General features: G+C 44.1%; 1 protein-coding gene across 2 annotated transcripts in view; it reads left to right on the top strand.

Annotated features, from left to right (window-relative positions):
* The window catches only part of arhgef6 (Rac/Cdc42 guanine nucleotide exchange factor (GEF) 6), a 212,305-nt gene that overhangs the window by 168,810 nt on the left and 22,174 nt on the right, over positions 1-21,321 (top strand). For both annotated transcript variants that reach the window (XM_043705208.1, XM_043705209.1), the window contains exons 9-11: positions 1,680-1,818; positions 4,704-4,763; positions 11,999-12,145. In XM_043705208.1, coding sequence (XP_043561143.1) covers positions 1,680-1,818; positions 4,704-4,763; positions 11,999-12,145 — 346 coding nt within the window. The remainder of the gene's footprint in view (positions 1-1,679; positions 1,819-4,703; positions 4,764-11,998; positions 12,146-21,321) is intronic.

Below are 21,321 nucleotides of genomic sequence, written 5' to 3' on the forward strand. Positions count from 1 at the left end.
TACGTGTATGGAATGAGCTGCCAGAGGAAGTGGTGGAGGCTGGTACAATTGCAACATTTAAGAGGCATTTGGATGGGTATGTGAATAGGAAGGGTTTGGAGGGATATGGGTCGGGTGCTGGCAGGTGGGTCTAGATTGGGTTGGGATATCTGGTCGGCATGGATGGGTTGGACCGAAGGGTCTGTTTCCATGCTGTACATCTCTATGACTATGACTCTAATTGATGATCTGGTTAAGTTATTTCATGATATGGAGGTATGGGGTGGACAAAATTCCCACAACACCAAGTTATATCCAACAGGTTTATTTGGAAGCACTCGCATTCGGAATGCTGCTCCTTCATCAGGTAACTTTTTTTTGCTATAAATTCTGTGTCTTTTGATCCTACTCCACAGCTACCTGATGAAGGGGCAGTGCTCTGAAAGCTAGTGCTTCCAAATAAACCCGTTGGACTCTCACCTGGTGTTGTGTGAATTTTAACTAACTTATTTCAGACAGTCTATTCACTCAATGGCAGGCCATACATCAGCTAAACACCATTCAGTCCATCATGCTGGTGCCAGTTCTTTGAAAGATCTATCCAATCAGTAACATTCCCTGCTCTTGCCTGATAGACCTAGAGTTATCTTGTCTTCAGATATCCAATTCTCTTTTTGGAAGCTGTTATTGAGACTTTTCCTTTCCAGTTGGCCCAATCGAGGCAGACAGAATTCCTTCTCTGAGGGAAGTGAATCCGAGGGTTTCTTTAACGCTGAGGGTTGCAGGATAACTCAGTATTATTTAGGACAGAGACAGACAGATTTTTAATCAATAAGAAAATCAAGGGTTTTGGAGAAAAGGCAGGAAAGTAGAGTTGAGGATAATCAGATCAACCATTGAATGGGGGAGCAGACTTGATGGGCCGAATGGCCTGCTTCTACATCTTGTGGTCACTGGGCCTACTGCCATGGGTAGCAGTTGACTGGAAGGATAGTGAGTTTCGGAAACCAATCGCATGAATGTAGAGAGTGGATACAGGAACTTTAGGATAAGATACTTTAGGATAGGGTAAGAACTTTAGGAAAAGCATTCACAGGAAAGGGATCTCCACATTATTGTTCAAAGATATTTTTGAATCACTTTGTTCAGAGCTGTTATTATTCACCTCTGGAGCACGTGGGGCTTGAACCTGGGCCTCCTGGCGCAGAGATCTGATCATCCAATCCTAGCCTTGAAATTTCCAATTGACACCTGACGTTTTTTGTGTGTGGAGGAGAGAGCACTCTAGATTCCCTGTGTCGGCTTGCATGGGGAGATATTGCTGATTTCCCCCCGGGAACTGCCTGATTCAAGTTAGAAGGCTCTCCCAGTCTGGGCTCCCTCGAGCAGGGAAAATGGTCTCTCTGTATCTCCCTTCAATACTTCTCATGTTTGGAACTCCTCAATTGGATTACTCATCAATTAGTAAACCTGAGGGGGTATAAGCCTAGGCTATGCAGTCTATCCTCATAATTTTAAATACTTAATGTTTCATTGTTGTAGTCCTGGCTCACCAATGTGGTAAATCCTCATTCTTATCCTCCAAATAGCCTCCTTGAGGTACAGACGCCTGAACTGAACACAGTACAAGCATACTCATTGTTTGAGCTGTTCTCTCTGTTGGTAAAATGCTTTACAATGTATTCTGTGTGTTCTGGCAGTGAGGAATTGGATAAATTTATGGAGAGACAAGGAGCGAGCAGCCCTGGGATTCTGATGTTAACAACGAGCCTCAGCAAACCGTTTCTGAGACTGGACAAGTATCCGGCATTATTCCAGGAACTGGAACGTCACATGGAGGTATAAGCAGCAGGATCTGAGTGGTGCGGTCTCTGGCCAGGAAGCCTTCTCTGCGTCTGTGGTCATGTTTGTGTTGAAAGATGTGGAAGGCTAGATAAACACCGAGCACCACAACTAACTGTGAGGCCATCAGATTCTGAACACATTTCAGATGGAGCCTGGTGAAGGTCGTTGATGAATGATGTTTATGCAAAATGCTAATCTCCTCTTTTCAGGGACCTGTGTGCCTATTGTGTATTTCTAGCATTTTCTGTTTAAATTTGAGTTCTAACACTTGTACTGCTGCATTTCAACAAATGAGGGTCTGTGAGCATTTAATCTCAGTGTTTCCAGAGGGATGTTGCAGGCTGTCTTTTTAACTTTGATGCAAGTGACTGTCTTGCCAGGGTTTCTGAATGTAGCTAAGATTCTGTCATACAGGTATGAGTTTGTACACATTTGCCCTAGATTGAGGATCCAATTTCTTTCCCTTTCTCCCTTAGGACATTGGGGAAGACTGTGCTCACACAAGTAGGCAGAGTCCTGACAGCCCATTGTATCAAAATTAAGAGTTGTTCATTCTAAGCCAATACACAGGTTATCATATAGCCATTTTGGTTGTAGGACTTCCCAGATGTTGCATAAATGAAACCAGAGCTGATGAGCTGATGTCTATTGATGACTGATATGGGGAGAGTGTGGTAACAGTTGGTATTTCCTTTGATATTATGTGGCATCCTGACCTCAGTGAGAAGTGGGTTCCTACTGGCACAGTATGTGTCACCAGTGAAGTGCAGGAATTTATTGTCTGACAGCCCACTGCATTTACTGTCAGCTCCCCAGCACAATTTGCCACCCCATTCTACCCAACCGTTACCCATCCCCAACCTTTCTTTATCTTCTAAGGTCTGGAAACATTTGCTACCTCACCACCAACTCCAACCTCCAATTGATCCAGATTTCCAATTCGATGTTCTGGATGGAGCCAGCTAGCCTGTCTCATAGTGCCACCTCCATAGTGCTGACATCCAGCCATATCCTTCACTCAAAATCCATCCATCTGGAGTGTGAACATTCAGCTGTGGGGAACCTGTGCCCTGCTGTTGGAGCCCATCACAGTCTCCCTAGTTCTTGTCAATTTGCTGAAACTTAGCATTTCCCTCTATTACCTATCCCTCCAGGTGAAAATTGTCTTTCCCTGCACAGTGAACTGTGGGGCTGGTTTGTTTACCTATATTGGGTTGGATGAGTGCTGAGTTCTTTGCTGACTAAACATATTCTCTGCATTCTGCACAATCTTATCTTGCATTTCTCCACGAAAATCTGTGACCACATTCTGTTTGAAAAAGTGGTGCAGGGCATGCTGTCAGTGCAGCATGAGATCCTGAGCTAATAGCCAGGCCAGTAGTCAGCCTGCTGGAACTGCTCACTATATCCCCTGACCCAGTCTCTCACTGACAATAAAACAGAGCAACGTGCTTTGAGAAGTGGTGCTGCTGCTGGTCTTGTTTCACAGTTTAATGTCAGTCCTACATTGAAGGCCCTAAATTGGGGTGGGATTGCATCGTGGCTGGGCTAGTGGTTTCTATCACTGCTAGTTTTAATTTATTAACCTTGCACAGTTTGCACCCTTGACATACATAAGAGTTTGAAGACTGTAATGACTGAGAAGGGTTGTAATGATGAATGTTAAATGTTAAAGGAATGGGCTATGATTTGTGTGTTGTATGTAGACTTCTTCCCTGACATGTTCATTCTCGAGGTCTCTTGTTGGTTCTTCTTTGAGAACCAGAATCCAAAGCCCACAAACTCTTCACTTTGACATCGTGTCCCACTTCTGACAGATATATAGAACTAGAGGTACAGTCCCAAAGTTACTCCGAGCTCCAGCTGTTACAGCAGCCTACGACCTCCAGCAATTGTTCCGCTATGCCAAGGATCTCCCCGGTTACAGTTATTACCAGCAAGCCCATACTTAACAAACCCTCCTCAGGTGACAACAAGCCCCAGATACAGCAGAACTCCAGAGGCTTCTGCTTCAAGTTCACTCAACAGTTGAGAGTCAGCTGTGGTGAAGCCATTGTCCCCACAGAGAGCTTCACTTCTGCCCTGTTCCGCAGAAATGATGGGAAGCAGAACTGTCCCGAGGGAAAGCTCCAATTCTTCCGCCCAACTCTTGACAAAGACAGTCCCTATTTCTTATGAAATTCTGGGAAAGCTGCTAAACCTGCCTGTCTTAACTCAAGGGAGTTTGGTCCCTCCCTATGATATCCAGACCCACGTGGGAATCTCTCAGAATTGGTGTTTATCAAGAATACAAATTACGTGTTGCTATCCAGAATTGTGTTTGATGTTGAACCAAAATTGCATGCTAAAGTGTGATCATCTTGTTAATTTCAGTATTGCTGACAAAGGTGAAATAAGTTCAAACCACTTTTATAAATCTTTTCCTGTCTGAGGTAATCCCCATTTGATATGCTTGGGCACATTATCTCGACTGACACTCCAGTGCTGAGGGAGTGCCTCACTGTTGGAGGGTCAGTGCTGAGGGAGCGTCGCATGCTCGGAGGCGCTCAGTACTGAGGGCAACGTGTATTTCCAGTATGTAACTCCAAACCCACATTGTGGTTTACTCTAAAGTGATCTGGCAGACCACTGCTCTGTATTCCAGAAGCTGATCAGCCCTTTGTCTGGAGTGGTTCAGGTGGATAGAAAGTTCTAGCCTAGCCAGCAGCACCACCTTCAGCCACTGAATTCCAAAGGATTGACTGCATTTCAAAAATTATTAATTTATGGTGGATGACCTTGGGATATCCAATTGTTGTTGATGTAGTTTATAAAACGCAATGTTCTTTCTTCAAATATTTTTAAAACGATTTGTGTGAATTTTTCATTTTGTTTTTCAGGAATCCCATCCTGATTATCCAGACATTTTAAAAGGAATGACAGCATTCAAAAATTTAGTGGTAGGTTGTGATATGTCCTTTGGGCCTAACCTGTCAATCCCCAGAAATCATCACTACAGGTACTTTCAGCATCATTACTGAGCCTGCAGGGAGACCTTCCATGATTTAGATTCTTCGCTGGTTTAATATTAGTTTGCAGGTACAATTTTGGAATAAGATGGACTTTGCCCAGACCTTGGAGATACTAACATCCTTTTGGAGCTTAGGCAACCGAAACTGCAGTGTGTTCCATCCTTGACTTGTGCCTGCTTTGTTCTCTATTAGCTGTGATTTAGTCACTGGTACACTGTTATTTTGTTGGAAAATGTTTGGTTCAAGTTGCACTCCAGAATTGATCGCAAAATCAGAGCTGATGCTCCTGTTACAGTATTGTGGGACTGTCAGATCATATGATCCCACTAGCAGGATCTTGAAGTGCTGGGGAGCTTGTATCATCAATAAATAATTATCCTTCAGCCAAAATCATGAAACTGATGATCTGATGATGATTTTTGGGTCTTACTCACGCATTATACAATGGCTCCACGTCATTGGCTGCGGAACCTCCAGCGAGCTTTGGAAGTTACACAGTGAGTGGAATCCACTAGCTTCCACGTGATTTCCTTTGTTGATCATTGTTGACATCAGCAGGTACTTTGTGTGGTAATTCTCCTATCCTGTTCCCTCTGAGCCCCTGTCAGTGAGGTAAATAACTGAAGCAGATGTGTCACTTCAGTGAGGCTTACTGTACGTGTGTGACGTGAGTTTTACTACTCCGCATTGAGATGTGACTGCTCGCTTGTTCGAATGATTAAGTGTGAAATTTCCAAGGCCGTGTTGGGCACTATCTCTGTTTTGGGTTAGTCACCAATTTCCTCTGGCCATAAAAACCGAATACGAACCTCTGGCTGCCTCCTTTCCGCTCCAGTACGTTCCGCTTCAGTTTAATAATTCCATCATCTTTACCCTATAAAGATCAAGCTGAGAAACATGATGACATTTAGCGCCCGTAATTGTACAATGTTACAAGGAGGCCATTTGGACTATCGTTCCCATACAGGCTCTGCACCCAGTTTTTGCCCCACCACACTAGGTTTTTTCCCAAATTCCCAATTCATCACCTTCAACTATATGCCAGTTGTCTTTGGAAGTTGTCTCTTGGAATAAACATAGCAACATAGAAGATAGGAGCAGGAGTCGGCCATTAGACCCCTTGCACCAGCTGCACCATTCAGTGTGATCATGGCTAATCATTGAGGTCAGTACTTTAATTCCGCTCCCCCACCCCCCCAGGTCTCATCGCACATTCCCCTGTCTCAATTTGCAGCCATTCATGTTGTAATCTGCCTTCCTACTTTTGCTACCAAAGTGGATTAGCTCACATTTATTCACATTTACTCAGTCTGTCCAAATCACACTGAGACATCTCTGCATCCTCCTCACAGCTCACCCTCCCACCAGCTTTGTGTTGTCTGCAAACATTGAGACATTTCATTGAGCTCTCTTATTTAAAATGTTAATATATATTGTGAATAGCTGAGATTCTCAGACTGATCCCTGCAGTACCCCATGAGTCATTGCCTGCCATTCAGAGAAAGACCCACTTATTCCTTCTACTTGTTTCCTTCCTGCTAACAAATTTTTTATCCTTGTCAATACAGTACCCCCATGTACTTAGAACTTGCACGTGCATCTCTTCTGTGGGACCTTGTTGAAAATCTTCAGAAAGCCCAAATAAACCACATCCACTGGCTCTCCCTGATTACTATTGCACCCTCAAAGGATTCCAGTAGATTTGTCAGATCTGATTTCCCTTTTGTAAATCCTTTTTTTCTAAGTCTGATTCTCCCACTGTTTTTTCAGTGCTCTGCTATAAAGTCCTTCACAATGTACTCCAGAAAGTTCTCCAGTCCTGATGTCAGACTAGTCTATAATTCCCTTTTCCTCCCTATCTCCTTTTTAGAAAAGCAGGGTTTCACTGGAAAAGTTCCTACAGGTTAGGGGATAGCTAGAGTCTCTGGAAGATGATCAAAAATGCATCCACCATTTCCACTTCCTTTACTCTGGGATGGAGCTGATCAGGGCCTGGGCCTTCAATCCCATCACTTTCCCCAACACCATTTCCCTATTAATACAGATTTGCGTCAGTTCCTCCCTCTCACTGTGTTTCCTATCATTTGTGGGAAGTTGTTTGTGTCCACCTTTGTGAAGACAGAGGTGAAGTATGAATTAATGAAATCTGAAACCAATGTCGAGAATGCTGGAGAAACTCCACAGGACTGGCAGCAACTGTGGAGAGAGAAACAGAGTTAATGTTTTGAGTCTGGTATAAGTCTTCAGAACTGAAAAGGCTTGGAAAATGTTTTTTTAAAAATAGTATTGAGAGAGTCAGTTTAGGAGCAAAAGGGCAGGTGGTGTAGAGTGCAACAAACAAGGAGTTTGTTAATTACAGTGAAAGTGAAAGAGAGATGTAAAATGAGTATGAATTAAAGCGTGAAAGGTGGAAAATAGGTCCTCGCCACTAAGAGTCAAGTCAACAAGATACAAACAAGCCTGGGCTGGGGGTGCTTGCCTTCGACCCCATTCTGCCCCCTTGCTTACTCCTCCTCTATCAAAACTATAAAATAAAGGCTTTCCAAAGCCTTTGAGCTCTGAAGAGGAATCCTATTGGACTCAAAACATTAACTTTGTTTTTCTCTCCACAATTGCTGCCAGACCTGCTGAGTTTCTCCAGCATTGTGTTTTTGTTCTGAGCCTTTCATGGCTGATGGAACAACTCCAGTTTCTCAGATCTCTTTCCATGAATTGAAGTTGCTCAATCTTGCTATCTTCTAAACAAGTATGTACCTATAAGGCAGGAAGGAAGTGGTCGAGCGAGGGACCCGTGGTTTACTAAATAAGTTGAATCTCTTGCCAAGAGGAAGAAGAAGGCTTATGTTAGAATGAGATGTGAAAGTTCAGTTGGGACGCTCTATAGTTACATGTTAGCCAAGAAAGACCGAATGAGAGAGCTAAGAAGAACCAGGCGGGGTCATGAGAAGTTGTTGGTGGATAGGATCAAGGAAAACCCTCAGGCTTTCTATAGCTATATCAGGGATAAAAGAATGACTAGAGAAAGATTTAGGGCCAATCAAAGATAGTAGTGGGAAGTTGTGCGTGAAGTCAGAGAAGATTGGGGAAGTGCTAAATGAATATTTTTCGTCAGTATTCACACTAGAAAAAGACAATGTTGTCGAGGAGAATACTGAGATACAGGCTACTAGACTGGGGGGGATTGAGGTGCAGAAGGAGGAGGTGTTAGCAATTCTGGGAAGTGTGAAAATACATAAGTCTCCTGGGCCGGATAGGATTTATACTAGGATTCTTTGGGAAGCCAGGGAGGAGATTGCAGAGTCTTTGGCTTTGATCTTTATGCTGTCATTGTCTACAGGAACAGTGCCAGAAGACTGGAGGATAGCAAATGTTGTTCCCTTGTTCAAGAAGGGGAGTACAGACAATCCTGGTAATTATAGACCAGTGAGCCTTCCTTCTGTTGTTGGTAAAGTGTTGGAAAAAGGTCATAAGTGATAACCATCTAGAGAGGAATAAGTTGATTAGGGATAGTCAACATGGTTTTGTGAAGGGTAGGTAATGCCTCACAAACCTTATTGAGTTCTTTAAGAAGGTGACCAAACAGGTGGATGAGGGTAAAGCAGTTGATGTGGTGTATATGGGTTTCCGTAAAGCGTTTGATAAGGTTCCCCACGGTAGGCTATTGCACAAAATATGGAGGTATGGGGTTGAGGGTGATTTAATGATTTGGATCAGAAATTGGCTAGTTGAAAGAAGACACAGGGTAGTGGTTGATGGGAAATGTTCATCCTGGAGCTCAGTTACTAGTGGTGTGCCACAAGGGTATGTTTTGGGGCCACTGCTGTTTGTCATTTTTATAAATGATCTACTTGAGGGTGTAGAAGGATGGGTTAATAAATTTGCGGATGACACTAAGGTCGGTGGCGTTGTGGATAGTGTTGAAGGATATTGCAGGTTATAGAGGGACATAGATAAGCTGCAGAACTGGGCTGAGAGGTGGCAAATGGAGTTTATTGTGGAAAAGTGAGATGATTTGCTTTGGCAGGAGTAACAGGAATAAACAATACTGGGCTAATGGTAAGATACTTGGTAGTGTAAATGAGCAGAGAGATCTTGATGTCCATGTACATAGATCCCTGAAAGTTGCCTCCCAGGTTGATAGAGTTGTTAAGAAGGTGTATAGTGTGTTAACTTTTATTGGTAGAGGGATTGAGTTTCGGAGCCACAAGGTCATGCTGCAGCTGTGCAATACTCTGGTATAACTGCACTTGGAGTATTGTGTACAGTTCTGATCACCACATTATAGGAAGGATGTGGAAGCTTTGGAAAGGGTTCAGAGGTGATTTACTAGGCTGTTGCCTGGTATGGAGGGAATGTCATACAAGGAAAGGCCGAGGGCCTTGAGGCTGTTTTCGTTAGAGAGAAGGTTGAGAGGTGACTTAGTTGAGACATACAAGCTAATGAGAGGGTTAAGTAGGGTGGACAGGGAGAGCCTTTTTCCTCAGATGGTGATGACCAGCACGAGGGGGCATAGCTTTAAATTGAGGGGTGATAGATATAGGACAGATGTCAAAGGTAGTTTCTTTACTCAGAGTAGGGATGTGGAACGTACTGCCTGCAACAGTAGTAGACCCGCTAACGATAGGCATATGGATGAAAATGGAATAGTGTAGGTTAGATGGGCTTCAGGTTGGTTCTACAGATCAGCGCAACATTGAGGGCTGAAGGGCTTGTATTGCGCTGTAATGTTCTAGGAGGGAGCCATTTAGACTCTTGAGCCTGTCACTCCCCATCCACCTCGAGACCTGGCTATGGAAAGCAGCTCATGTTCTATCAACCTTATACTTAGAACCAGTAGGTATACTTTGTAAAAGAGACTTCCAAACTTTGACCACTCTTCATAGTTAGTCTAATTTAATTTTTTTAAACCTGCTGTGCCTGCTATGTCCCAAATAGTAAAAATAGTTTATCTCCATCTACTGCATCTGTTCCCCTAACATTAATACAATAACTTCTTATAAATTCCTGGTCTAACTTCTCAGCACATTCCGAAATTGTGGAGTCCTGGTTTGTATACAATTACCGAGCTAAGGCCAAACCAGAGACTTAAAAACGTTTACATTAATTTCTTATATTTGTGATCAGTACCTCCGTTTACAAGGCCAAGTATTTTCTGTGCTTTCCTACCTGATTTATCAGTGTGCTGTGTCATCTTCCAAAGATAACTGCATTAACCTACATTTGCCATTTTTCCAGTCCATTTATACCCTCCTGACATCTGCTGCTAATGTCCAAGCAGGAATTCATTTTCTTTGCCAATGTGTTGTTTATTTGATAATTCTGACAGGTTGACTCTCTCCTTAACTTCCAACTCAAGTACTATTACAGTTCCATTACTCCAGTGGGCCCTTTGGGTATCTGGTCTGTGTCTGTGTGCCCCTCCCTCCCTCCTGATGGATGGATTGGTCCACACAGTGGTAATATGCAGCAATGGGTTTGCCATTGCCATCTGTAGGATGTCTGACCAGGAGTTTCTCCCATTGCCATTTGGCACGCTGTGGGGATCTTCAGGCTGATGAGCTTTTTTGTGGGCCCTATGTTCTAGAATAGGGACAGAACCCCTGAGCCACAACATCTCCTCTGTATTGGTCAGTACCTGTTCTAGTATCCTGTGTTTTGTACCGAGGAAGGGATGGTGTGTTGGTTGTGGCTCAGTGGGCAGCTGCCTTGCCTTGAGGTCAGAAGGATGTGTCAATCCATTTTCCAAGGACGCAAGTGCATGAAAAAGCTGCCACTCCCGATGGCGTACTGAAGGGGTGCTGGCATCCTTTGAATGAGGCATACAGCCAAGGCCAAATCTGTTCCTCAGGATGTTAAAAAAAAAAACCACAGCCACAATTTGAAGAAGAGCAGAGGAATCCTTCCTGCTGCCTTAGTTAATGTTAATTCTTCAGCCGTATAGCTAGCTCTCCCTCCCCGATATCTCACTTTGGTTTTCGGGAGTTTGTTGTGCAGCATTTAGCTGTAGTATTTACATTTCAAAGTAAGCAGTTGGCTATGAAGCATTTTGGGATGTCCTTTACCCCAGGATAACACACTCTCCCACTGACCATCACCCAAGGTGAGAATCTCACTGGGTGGGAGTTATAAGCACACGGTGAGTTTTACGCTTCATGCAAAAACTGCAGCATCATTGAGGTAAAAACAATGACTGCAGATGCTGGAAACCAGATTCTGGATCAGTGGTGCTGGAAGAGCACAGCAATTCAGGCAGCATCCGAGGACAGGCAAAAATGCTGCCTGAACTGCTCTTCCAGCACCACTGATCCAGAATGCAGCATCATTGCACTAATCCAACTTTGATAATGTCACAAACTTTCCATACCATCGAAGTCTGATGACATCTTGACCTTCACTAGTAGCCAGCTAACAAAGTTTGGGTTTGCTGTGAAACTATAAGTATTTCCTTATAATGAGAAAAAGCACGTTGTTAATTTCCGACCATGGAGGATGTGTTTTTGGTGAAGAAAGAAAGGGATTGATGGTTCCTGTGATCACCTGTTTGTCTTCTAAATCGTACAAAGTCCCATTTCTCCATTACCCCATGTACTCACCGACCTGGACTGCATTCACTGCCAGTCTCTCAAAGCCTCAGTTTTAAAATTTGCCTCTTTGTTTTTGAATCCGTAAATGGCCTCTCATATTCTTCTCTCAGCAATCTCCTCCTCTTCCCCCCTCCACCAAAAAAACAAAGACCCTTCAAAGTCTCTCTTTTCCCTCCTGTTCTGGACCTGTTATACATCCCTCGTTTCAATCAATCACACCATGATTGGTGGCTGGTGTCTTCAGTTGCTAAGGCCCGAAAATCTGGATCAGTCCCTTCCCTAAAACCCCTCTCTTCTCCTTTTCTCTCTCATTTAAGACCCTCCTTAAACCCTGATCTTTGCCTTCGCGTTCCTAATATCTCCTCTTGTTTGGTGTCATTTTTGTTTCACCTGACAGCATTGCTGAGGAGCGCCTTTTGATTGGTTTACTATGTCAAAGGCTCTATATAAATGCAAGTGTCTTGTATATAAGTGTCTGAATGACAATATCCTGTTAACTCCCAAATCCTGTTTACTGTTTGAGAAACAGCAGCCAGTGCCACTGTTGTTACAGTAATAGTGCTCTCTCTCTCTCCCCAGTCTCAGTGTCAGGAGCTGCGAAAGAGGAAGCAACTTGAGCTACAGATATTGTCTGAGCAAATTCAGGGCTGGGAGGGTGAAGACATCAAGACCCTTGGAAATGTCATCTACATGTCCCAGGTTATGGTGCAGTGTGGAGCAAGTGAGGTAAGGAGGCTAACAGTGTTGGCTTTGGTTAGAATACACTTTGGACAGATACACTTTCGTCTAAATTTACACTGCAGCTTTGTCATGACTGGGTTTGAGGCTTTGTATTTGAAAACAGTTACCAGTTCCAGTCGAGAGCCAGTACAACGTTTTACTCCACTTAATTTTAATTATAAAATCAAAGCCATGGACTGGTTTCTAATTTTAAATAAATAATGTTAATGTACTATAGGTGCTGGAAGTCTGAAATAAAAGCAGAAAAGGCTAGAGAAACCCGTCAGGTCTGGCAGTGTTAATGTTTCAAATCCAGTATGACTCTTCACGTGAACTCAAAATGTTAACTTTGATTCTCTCCCCACAGATGCTGTGAGATTTGCTGAGTCCCTTCACACTTTCTGTTTTAATTCCAGTTTTGCGTGTTGTGTACAGTTCTGGATCTTTTGCAGTGATGGAAGGAGAGTTGGGGGCTATCTTGGTCTGGGAGGGAGTGAAAGGATAGGCAGTACTAAGCTGCTAAATGGGATTGGGGATCCGAATGCTGAACATTGGTAAGGGATCATCGACAGTGCTTACATTGAGAACAGGCAGAGTGGAGGGAATTTTATTGAATTCCTGAAGATCCTCATGTTACTGCATGGCTGTGTGTGCTGGACCATGGCAAAAGTTGAACAAATGTTGTGACCAGCAATGATGACTTGGTTTAAAAGGAATGTTAGACTACTGAGAATATTCAAGAGTGACATAAGGAGAACATGGCTTAGACCAGAAACTTCACAAAGACCTAGGACAATTAGCTGATAGTTTTGGTGCAAGCTTGCAGAATGGAACAAGATAGAAAATGTTTACAAGTCAAGGAAGACTTAAGGCAGCATTCGATATAAAAAACAATGTCAAGAGTGACTCCACTGAGAGGCTTTAGATGACACCAGCGGCTCCTTCAGAGTTGACAGCAATACAGGGGATTCTTTGGCTGCATTGTTGCTGCTGAACTGCTAGATGAGGACTTCTTGGAAATAATATCTTTGAGGGGAGACAGTGATGTCCTGGTATAGAATCATAGAATTATTACAGCATGGAAGCAGGCCATTCTGCCCATCAAGTCCACACTGACCCACCCCCTACCCTGTACCTGTAACCCTGCATTCCCCACAGCTAATTACCTAACCTGATAAAAACGAGGTAAAACCCGAAACGTCGATTTCGAAGCTCCTTGGATGCTGCCTGAACTGCTGTGCTCTTCCAGCACCACTAATCCAGAATCTAATTACCTAACCTGTACATCCCTGGACATTATGGGGCAATTTAGTATAGCCAATCCACTAACCCCCAGAGGAAACCCATGCAGACATGGAGAGAATGTGCAAACTCCACATAGACCGTTGCCTGATGGTGGAATCAAACTCTGGTCCCTGATGCTGTGAGGCAGCAGGGCTAATCATTGCACCACTATGGTAATGTCTCTGAACTACTTATAATCCTAGGAGGGCCTCTCAGTTCCAGGACAGTGTGGGAAGGGTAATAAATACTGGCCTCCCCAATGATGCTCCCACTTCCTGAAGGGGTAGATGGAGGTCAAAAAGCAGTATCCAAGGTTTCCAGGAACGGAACAATCTGGTCCTGGGTGTCCAGTATTAGCATGAGGGGTCTGGCTTCACATTTCGAGACGGGTTGGAGAATTACATAGTGCAGGTATCACTTCAAGATCCAGGTGACTGGGAGAACTCTGTGTAACAATGGGAAGCCTGGGTACTATAAATTCAAAACAAAAACAGAAATTGCAGGAAAAGCTCAGCAGGTCTGGCAGCATCTGTGGAGAGAAATCGAGTTAATGTTTCGGATCCAGTGACCTTTCCTCAGTTCTGAATGTTTATGCTGTAAGGTTGAAGTGCATGCTAGATTGGTTTATGGCAGGCTGGACTAGTCCTGTATAACTGATGTCAAGAACTGGGATACATGAAAGTTAACTTCATGGGGGGAGATGACAGGTGCTTATTCCTTCCACAGCCTACAAAATAGAGACATTTGCATAGGATGAGAAGTTAGGGTGAATTTCCCAGAGATTTTCCAGAATTTGGCCCCAGGTTGTCCCACTGTGCTTCTTTGCTGCTTTGGGAGCACCTATTGCTGCTTTCCCAGATGGACGAAGAGAACAACTTTTTAACATCCTTTTCCAAATGCTTCGTAGTCATTTAGTTCAAAGCTGCTGCAATTCAAATGATCTGAAAAAGCACCAAGTTGATATTTAGCTGTATCATTTACATTGCTCGGTGCAAAGCTATGGAAAATTCCCCTCTTTAATTACAAATGCTGACTTTGCTCTGAATAAATTTAGAGCCTTTGTTTGTAAAAGGAAGCTTAGGGTACTTCCCCTAACAATTTGATTAAATCTTTGTTTCAAGTCTTTGAGCACAATCAAAATCCAGGATGCAGGTTATTATATCTTCCAGCAAGATTTGCCATTTAAAGCAATGCTGCATACATGAAACATCATTTTTTAAATAAAATTAAAATTGTAATCTAATCTGCATTTGCCTCCCTTTAAAGGAGGGGGCAGAGTCAACCTTTTCTGTCCTACGCCCTCTGATAGGGTGGCTTCCCTCAGCAGTCTCTGCAAGACTGGAAACTCTGTGTGGGTTGAGTCCTCAGCAACTTTCTGCATCCCACCACTCAACAGAAAGTTGTGTTTGTGCAGCGCTGGGCAGTTTGAAACATGCCCCAGTTTTATTGTAAAATTATTCATCAAAGGAAAATATACACGATTGGCCAGGTCATAGTGCCTGCAGGCCTTTGGCAATTTACAAGGTGATGGAGATACCTGTGTGCTGCACCCTTGTCACTGTCTGGGTCGTTTTGTTTATGGGGCTGTGGGTGTTGCTGGTGAGGACAGGAACTGGAGAAGGTAGTGGGGCCCCCTTCTTGAACCACTGCAGTCCTTTGTTGCAGGGAGACTTAGTATGCTGCAAGGGGAGGCAGTTCCAGGATTTTGACCCAGTGACACTGAAGGAATGGTAATGTATTTCCAAGTCAGGATGGTGAGTGACCCGGAGGGGAGCTTACAAATGGTGGTAGTAAGAACGTAAGAAATGGAAGCAGGAGTAGCTCATTTGGCCCTTTGGTCCTGCTCCACCATTCAATACTATCATGGCTGACCCTTGGCTTTAACTCCCCTTTCCCTGTATCCCTCTTTTCTTTGATTTCTCCAAGAGGTCAGTAATCTGTCTGGCCCCGCCTGAAATATATTCAGCATTGGAGCATCCACAGCTTCTGGGGAGAGATTTCCAACAATGCACAATCCTTAGGGTGAAATACTCTCTCCTCATCCTAGCCCCTTATTCTGAAACTGTAGCCCCAGTGTTTGACATTCCACAGCCAGAGGGAAACCTCTTCATTTTGATGCTGTCAAGCCCCTTCAGAATCTTTGAACGTTTTAATGAGATCGCCTCTTATTTTTCTAAGCTCCATAAAATATTGACCCAATTTACTCTCACTGTAGGGAAACCTCCTTTCATTCCAGGTACCAAATTTAGCAAAGCATTGCTGTAGCATCCAGTGCAAGGTCAAGATTGATCGGTTTCTGATGATGAATGCTGTCCAGGGTTTGGGGGCAGGAGGTGTAAAGGTTGGATCAGCAACAATAGTATTCAATAGTAAGACAGGTTTGATGGGCTGAATGGCCTACTCCTGTTCCTATACCTTTCTCTAAATATGCAGAGTAACATTGTGCATAGTATTACCGAGTGTCAGCTGTCCTTGTTCGTCTTGGCATTGAAGTGTTGTACATTTTGGAACATAGAAGCTTGAGAATATGGAGACTGGTGAAGTTCCTCAGTGTTGAAAGTTTGTGTTTATTGGGCAGGATTTTGAGCAAAGTGAACTTGTAGCACAATTTGGTAGAGTCCAAATGGTGTTGTTACAGCTTAGGATTATTGATGCCTTTTTATTTTAGTTTTTTAAAATCATTTTTGGTTTGGAGCTGTGAGCTGAGAGTGGAAGGTGACCTTTTGACTGTGAGCAGCAGTTTGCTTTAAAGCAAAGGGAACATTCCAGCTGGTTATTGTTTATGAGGCCAGCCCTGGAAGATAACGGCAGGATGATTCTTGTTAAAAGAAAGGAGTGTCTCGCGAAGCTGTCATTCCGTGGATGCACAGTTCTCCAACAGGTGGCCGATGTTTGAACCGTTAACAGGACCCTCACAGGGAGTGACCACCGAGAATGTAAAAACAAAACAGAAAGAGAAACCAGAGTTGGAGATGGTTTTGAACTGTGTGTTTCAAGTCAGAAGACTGGTGGTGGCCCAGGCTACAGGGTGGCGGTTTGACTGCTCTCTGGCTATCCTCTCATTGTCAACTTAATGAAAGCTCAGAGGACAGAACCTTAGTTATCAGTATAAAGTGACTATTTCTTAGAACCTACTGGAAACTATTTGCATGCACTGGTGTCTTCAGAAACCTAGCACGATACAATCCCGTGGTCATGAAGTCTGCTTGAGTGAACTGGCTAGTTTCATCTCATTTAGTTTTTCTTCTGATTTATTCCTGAACTCTGTCTGTTTGGCTGTCTGACCATGTGTGAGGCTCTAGTCAGATCACATTAGGGATATTGTACGTGATTTTGAGTCCTATATCTAAGGGCTGATGTGCTAGCATTGGATGGGGTGGACAGGGGGGTTAGAAGAATGATCCCGGGAATAAAGGGCTTGCTCTATCAGAGCTGAAAATGTGTTGCTGGAAAAGCGCAGCAGGTCAGGCAGCATCCAAGGAGCAGGAGAATCGACGTTTCGGGCATGAGCCCTCATTCCTGAAGAAGGGCTTATGCCCGAAACGTCGATTCTCCTGCTCCTTGGATGCTGCCTGACCTGCTGCGCTTTTCCAGCAACACATTTTCGGCTCTGATCTCCAGCATCTGCAGTCCTCGCTTGTCCTATCAGAAACAGTTGAGGATTCAGGATCTGTACTCCATGGAGTTTTGTAAGGATGAAGGAAGATCTGATTGAAACTTACAGAATAGAGTCATAGAGTGATACAGTAGAGAAGCAGACCCTTCAGCCCAACTCATCCATGCTGACCAGGCTTCCCAAACTGAACGGATCCCATTTGCCTATGTTTGACCCATATCCCTCTAAACCTTTCCCATCCATGTACCTGTCCAAGTGTCTTTTAAATGTTGTAGCTGTACCCAGCCCTACCACCTCCTCTGGCAGCTCGCTCCTTATATGTGCCGCCCTTTGTGAAAACATTACCCTTCATGTCCCTTTTAACTCTTTCCCCTCTCACCATAACCTATGCCCTCTAGTTTTGATTTCATCTACTCTGAGGAAGGACATTTGCTTTTCACCCGATCCATGCCCCTCATGATTTTATAAACTTCTGTAAGATCACCCCTCAGCCTCCGACGTCCAGTGATAAAAGTCCCAATCTGTCCACCCAATCCCTGTAGCTCAAACCTTCCAGTCTCAGTAACATGCTTGTAAATCTTTTTTGCACGCTTTCTAGTTTAATAACATCCTTTCTACAGCAGGGTGACCAGAATTATATGCAGTACTCCAAATGTGTCCGTACCAATGTCTTGTACAGCTGTGACATGACGTTCCAACTCCTATATTCAGTGCTCTGACCAGTAAAGGCAAGCGTGCCAAATGCCGCCTTCACCATCCTGCCTACCTGTTTACGCCACTTTCAAGGAACTATCCACTTGCATCCCTCAGTGTTTCTGTTCAACAACACTCCCCAGGGCCCTACCATTAACTGTGTAAGTCCTGCCCTGCTTTGTCTTACCAAAACTCAATACCTCACCATTATCTGAATTAAACTCCATCTGCCACTCCTCAGCCCTTTGGCCTAATTGATCTCAAGATCCAGTTGTACTGTCAATAACCTCTTTCACCGTCGGCTATGCCACCAATTTTGCTAACTCATTTACTAACTTATTAACCGTGGCTGCTGTATTCTTATCCAAATTGTTTATGTAAATGGCGGACGACAGTGGACCAGCACCAATCCTCACAGCATCCCTCTGGTCGCAGGCCTCCAGTCCAAGCGTCGACCCTTTACCACCATCCTCTGTCTTGTAAGATCAAGCCAAGTTTGTATTCCCTGTATTCCCTGGATCCCATGTGATCGAACCGTACTAATAAATCTGCCATGCAGAACCTTGAAGGCCTTGCTAAAGTATATGTTGACAACATCTATTGCTGTGTCTTCATGTATCATCTTGATTACCTCTTCAAAAAACTCAATCAAATTTAAGAGGCATGATTTCCCATATACCAAGCTTTGTTGACTATCCATAACCTGTCTTTCCAAATGCATGTAGATGCTGTCTCTCAGAATCCCCTCCAACAACGTACCTACCACTGATGTCACACTCACTGGGCTGGAGTTCCCTGGCTTCTCCTTATAGCCTTTCTTAAATAATAGCCACCCTCCGGCCTTCCAGCTGTCAATGATACAAGTATCTCTGTTAGGGGCCTCACAAATTCCTCCCTAATCTCCACAATATCCTAGGATACACTTGACCAGATCCTGGGGATTTATTTCCCTTTACGCAGGTTAAGACCTCCAGCACTACCTCTTCTGTAATGTGGACTTTTTCCAGGGTGGACTTCGGAATACGCAACAACACAGAGTGGCCGAGCGGAGGCTGAGCACCAAGTTCTGTACCCATGGGGATGGCCTTAACCGGGACCTTGGGTTCATATCAGACTACTGGTGACCCCACTGCACTATACACTCTCTCATACACACACACACTCACACTCATGATCGCGAGCGCACGTGCAGTCACTCGCACGATCCCCCTCTCTCTCACTCACGCATGTGCGCACACACACATATATAAGTCTATGGGGTGAACTTATATTTGCAGATAAATTCTATTTCTTTCAAAAAGCACATAATCTGTAGGCAGTCAGTCCATGTGACATTTTATAAATTCCTATTTTGGCAATAGAAGCAGAGTGACTCCAGGTTGGGATACAGACAGACTCGAACTGCACACCCTTAATGCAGTGTCTGAGCTGAGATGTCACTTTTTAAAAAAAATAAAACCTTAAGTTCAGATCGGATGGTAAGACCTTGCAATGGATAGTGAGGACAGCTGAGAAGATCATTGGGGTTTCTCTTTCTCCACTTCCCCCCTTCCCCCCCATTACAGACATTTACACCACAAGATAGATTTGAAAGGCTAAGAGCATTGTGGAAGACCCCTCACTCAAACTCTTCTCCCTCCTGGATTAGAGTCCAACAGGTTTATTTGGAAGTACAAGCTTTCAGAGTGCTGCTCCTTCATCAGGTAGCTAATGGGGCAGGACCATAAGACACAGAATATAATCTGGTGTTGTGGGACTTCTAACTTTGTCCACCCCAGTCCAACACTGGCACCTCCACATCTTTTCAAGACATCACTATTTATTATCTCGAGATCTCGGCCTTCCTCTCCTTGATGAATATTGATGTGAAATATTCCCACCCATCTCCTGTGGTTCTACACATAGATGGCTTTGTTATCTTTAAGGGTGCCTATTCTCTCCCTAGTTACTTTTATGTGTACTTAATATACTTGTAGAATCTCTTTGGATTCTCCTTTACCCTGTCTGGTAAAGCGCTCATGCCCATTTTTTGCCCTCCTGATTTCACTCTTAAGTGTACTCCTACACCCCCTAAACACTGCAAGGGGTTCACTTGATCCCAGCTGTGAGTGGCCTGGATAGAGTGGACGTGGAGAAGATGTTCCCACTAGCAGGAGAGACTAGGACCGAGGGCACAGCCTCAGAGTGAAGGGATGACCCTTTAAAACGGAGATGAGTTTTTTTCAGCCTGAGGGTGGGGAATCCGTGGAACTCATTGTCACAGAGGGTTATGGAGGCCAAGTCATTGAGTGTCTTTAAGACAGGGATACTGATTAGTAAGGGGATCAAGGGTTACGGGGAGATGGCAGGAGAATCGGGGTTGAGAAACATATCAGCCATGATTGAATGGTGGAGCAGGCTCGATGGGCTGAGTGGCCTAATTCTGCTTCTTATGGTGTTATAGAACATAGAACAGTACAGCACAGAACAGGCCCTTCAGCCCACGATGTTGTGCCGACCACTGATCCTCTTGTATGAACCCTCAAATTTCTGTGACCATATGCATGTCCAGGAGTCTCTTAAATGTCCCCAATCATCCTTCCTCCACAACTGCTGCTGGCAACGCATTCCATGCTCTCTCAACTGTCTGTGTAAAGAACCCGCCTCTAACATCCCCTCTATACTTTCCTCCAACCAGCTTAAAACTATGACCCCTCGTGTTAGTCATTTCTGCCCTGGGAAATAGTCTCTGGCTATCGACTCTATCTATGCCTCTCATTATCTTGTATAACTCAATTAGGTACCCTCTCCTCCTCCTTTACTCCGATGAAAAAAGTCTGAGCTCAGTCAACCTCTCTTCATAAGATAAGCCCTCCAGTCCAAGCAGCATCCTGTTAAACCTCCTCTGAACCCTCTCCAAAGCATCCACATCTTTCTTAAAATAGGGCGACCAGAACTGGACGCAGTATTCCAAGTGCGGTCTAACCAAAGTTTTATAGAGCAGTAACAAGATCTCACGACTCTTAAACTCGATCCCCCTGTTAATGAAAGTCAAAACACCATATGCTTTCTTAACAACCCTGTCCACTTGAGTGGCCATTTTAAGGAATCTATGTACCTGCACCCCAAGATCCCTCTATTCCTCCACACTGCCAAGAATCCTATCCTTAATCCTGTACTCAGCTTTCAAATTCGACCTTCCAAAATGCATCACCTCACATTTATCCAGGTTGAACTCCATCAGCCACCTCTCAGCCTCTCTCTGCATCCTGTCAATGTCCCGCTGCACCCTACTACAGCCCTCTATACTGTCAACGACACCTCCAACCTTTGTGTCATCTGCAAACTTGCTGACCCATCCTTCAATCCACTCATCCAAGTCATTAATAAAAATTACAAACAATAGAGGCCCAAGGACAGAGCCCTGTGGAACACCACTCACAACAGACTTCCAGGCAGAATATATTCCTTCTACTACCACTCAAGCCATGCTCTTCCAGATGGTCATAAATCCTATCCCTCAGAATCCTTTCTAACACCTTGCAGACGACAGACGTGAGACTTACTGGTCTGTAATTGCCGGGGATTTCCCTATTTCCTTTCTTGAAGA

This window comes from Chiloscyllium plagiosum, chromosome 15 (genome assembly GCF_004010195.1).
Source record: "Chiloscyllium plagiosum isolate BGI_BamShark_2017 chromosome 15, ASM401019v2, whole genome shotgun sequence".
NCBI lineage: Eukaryota > Metazoa > Chordata > Chondrichthyes > Orectolobiformes > Hemiscylliidae > Chiloscyllium > Chiloscyllium plagiosum.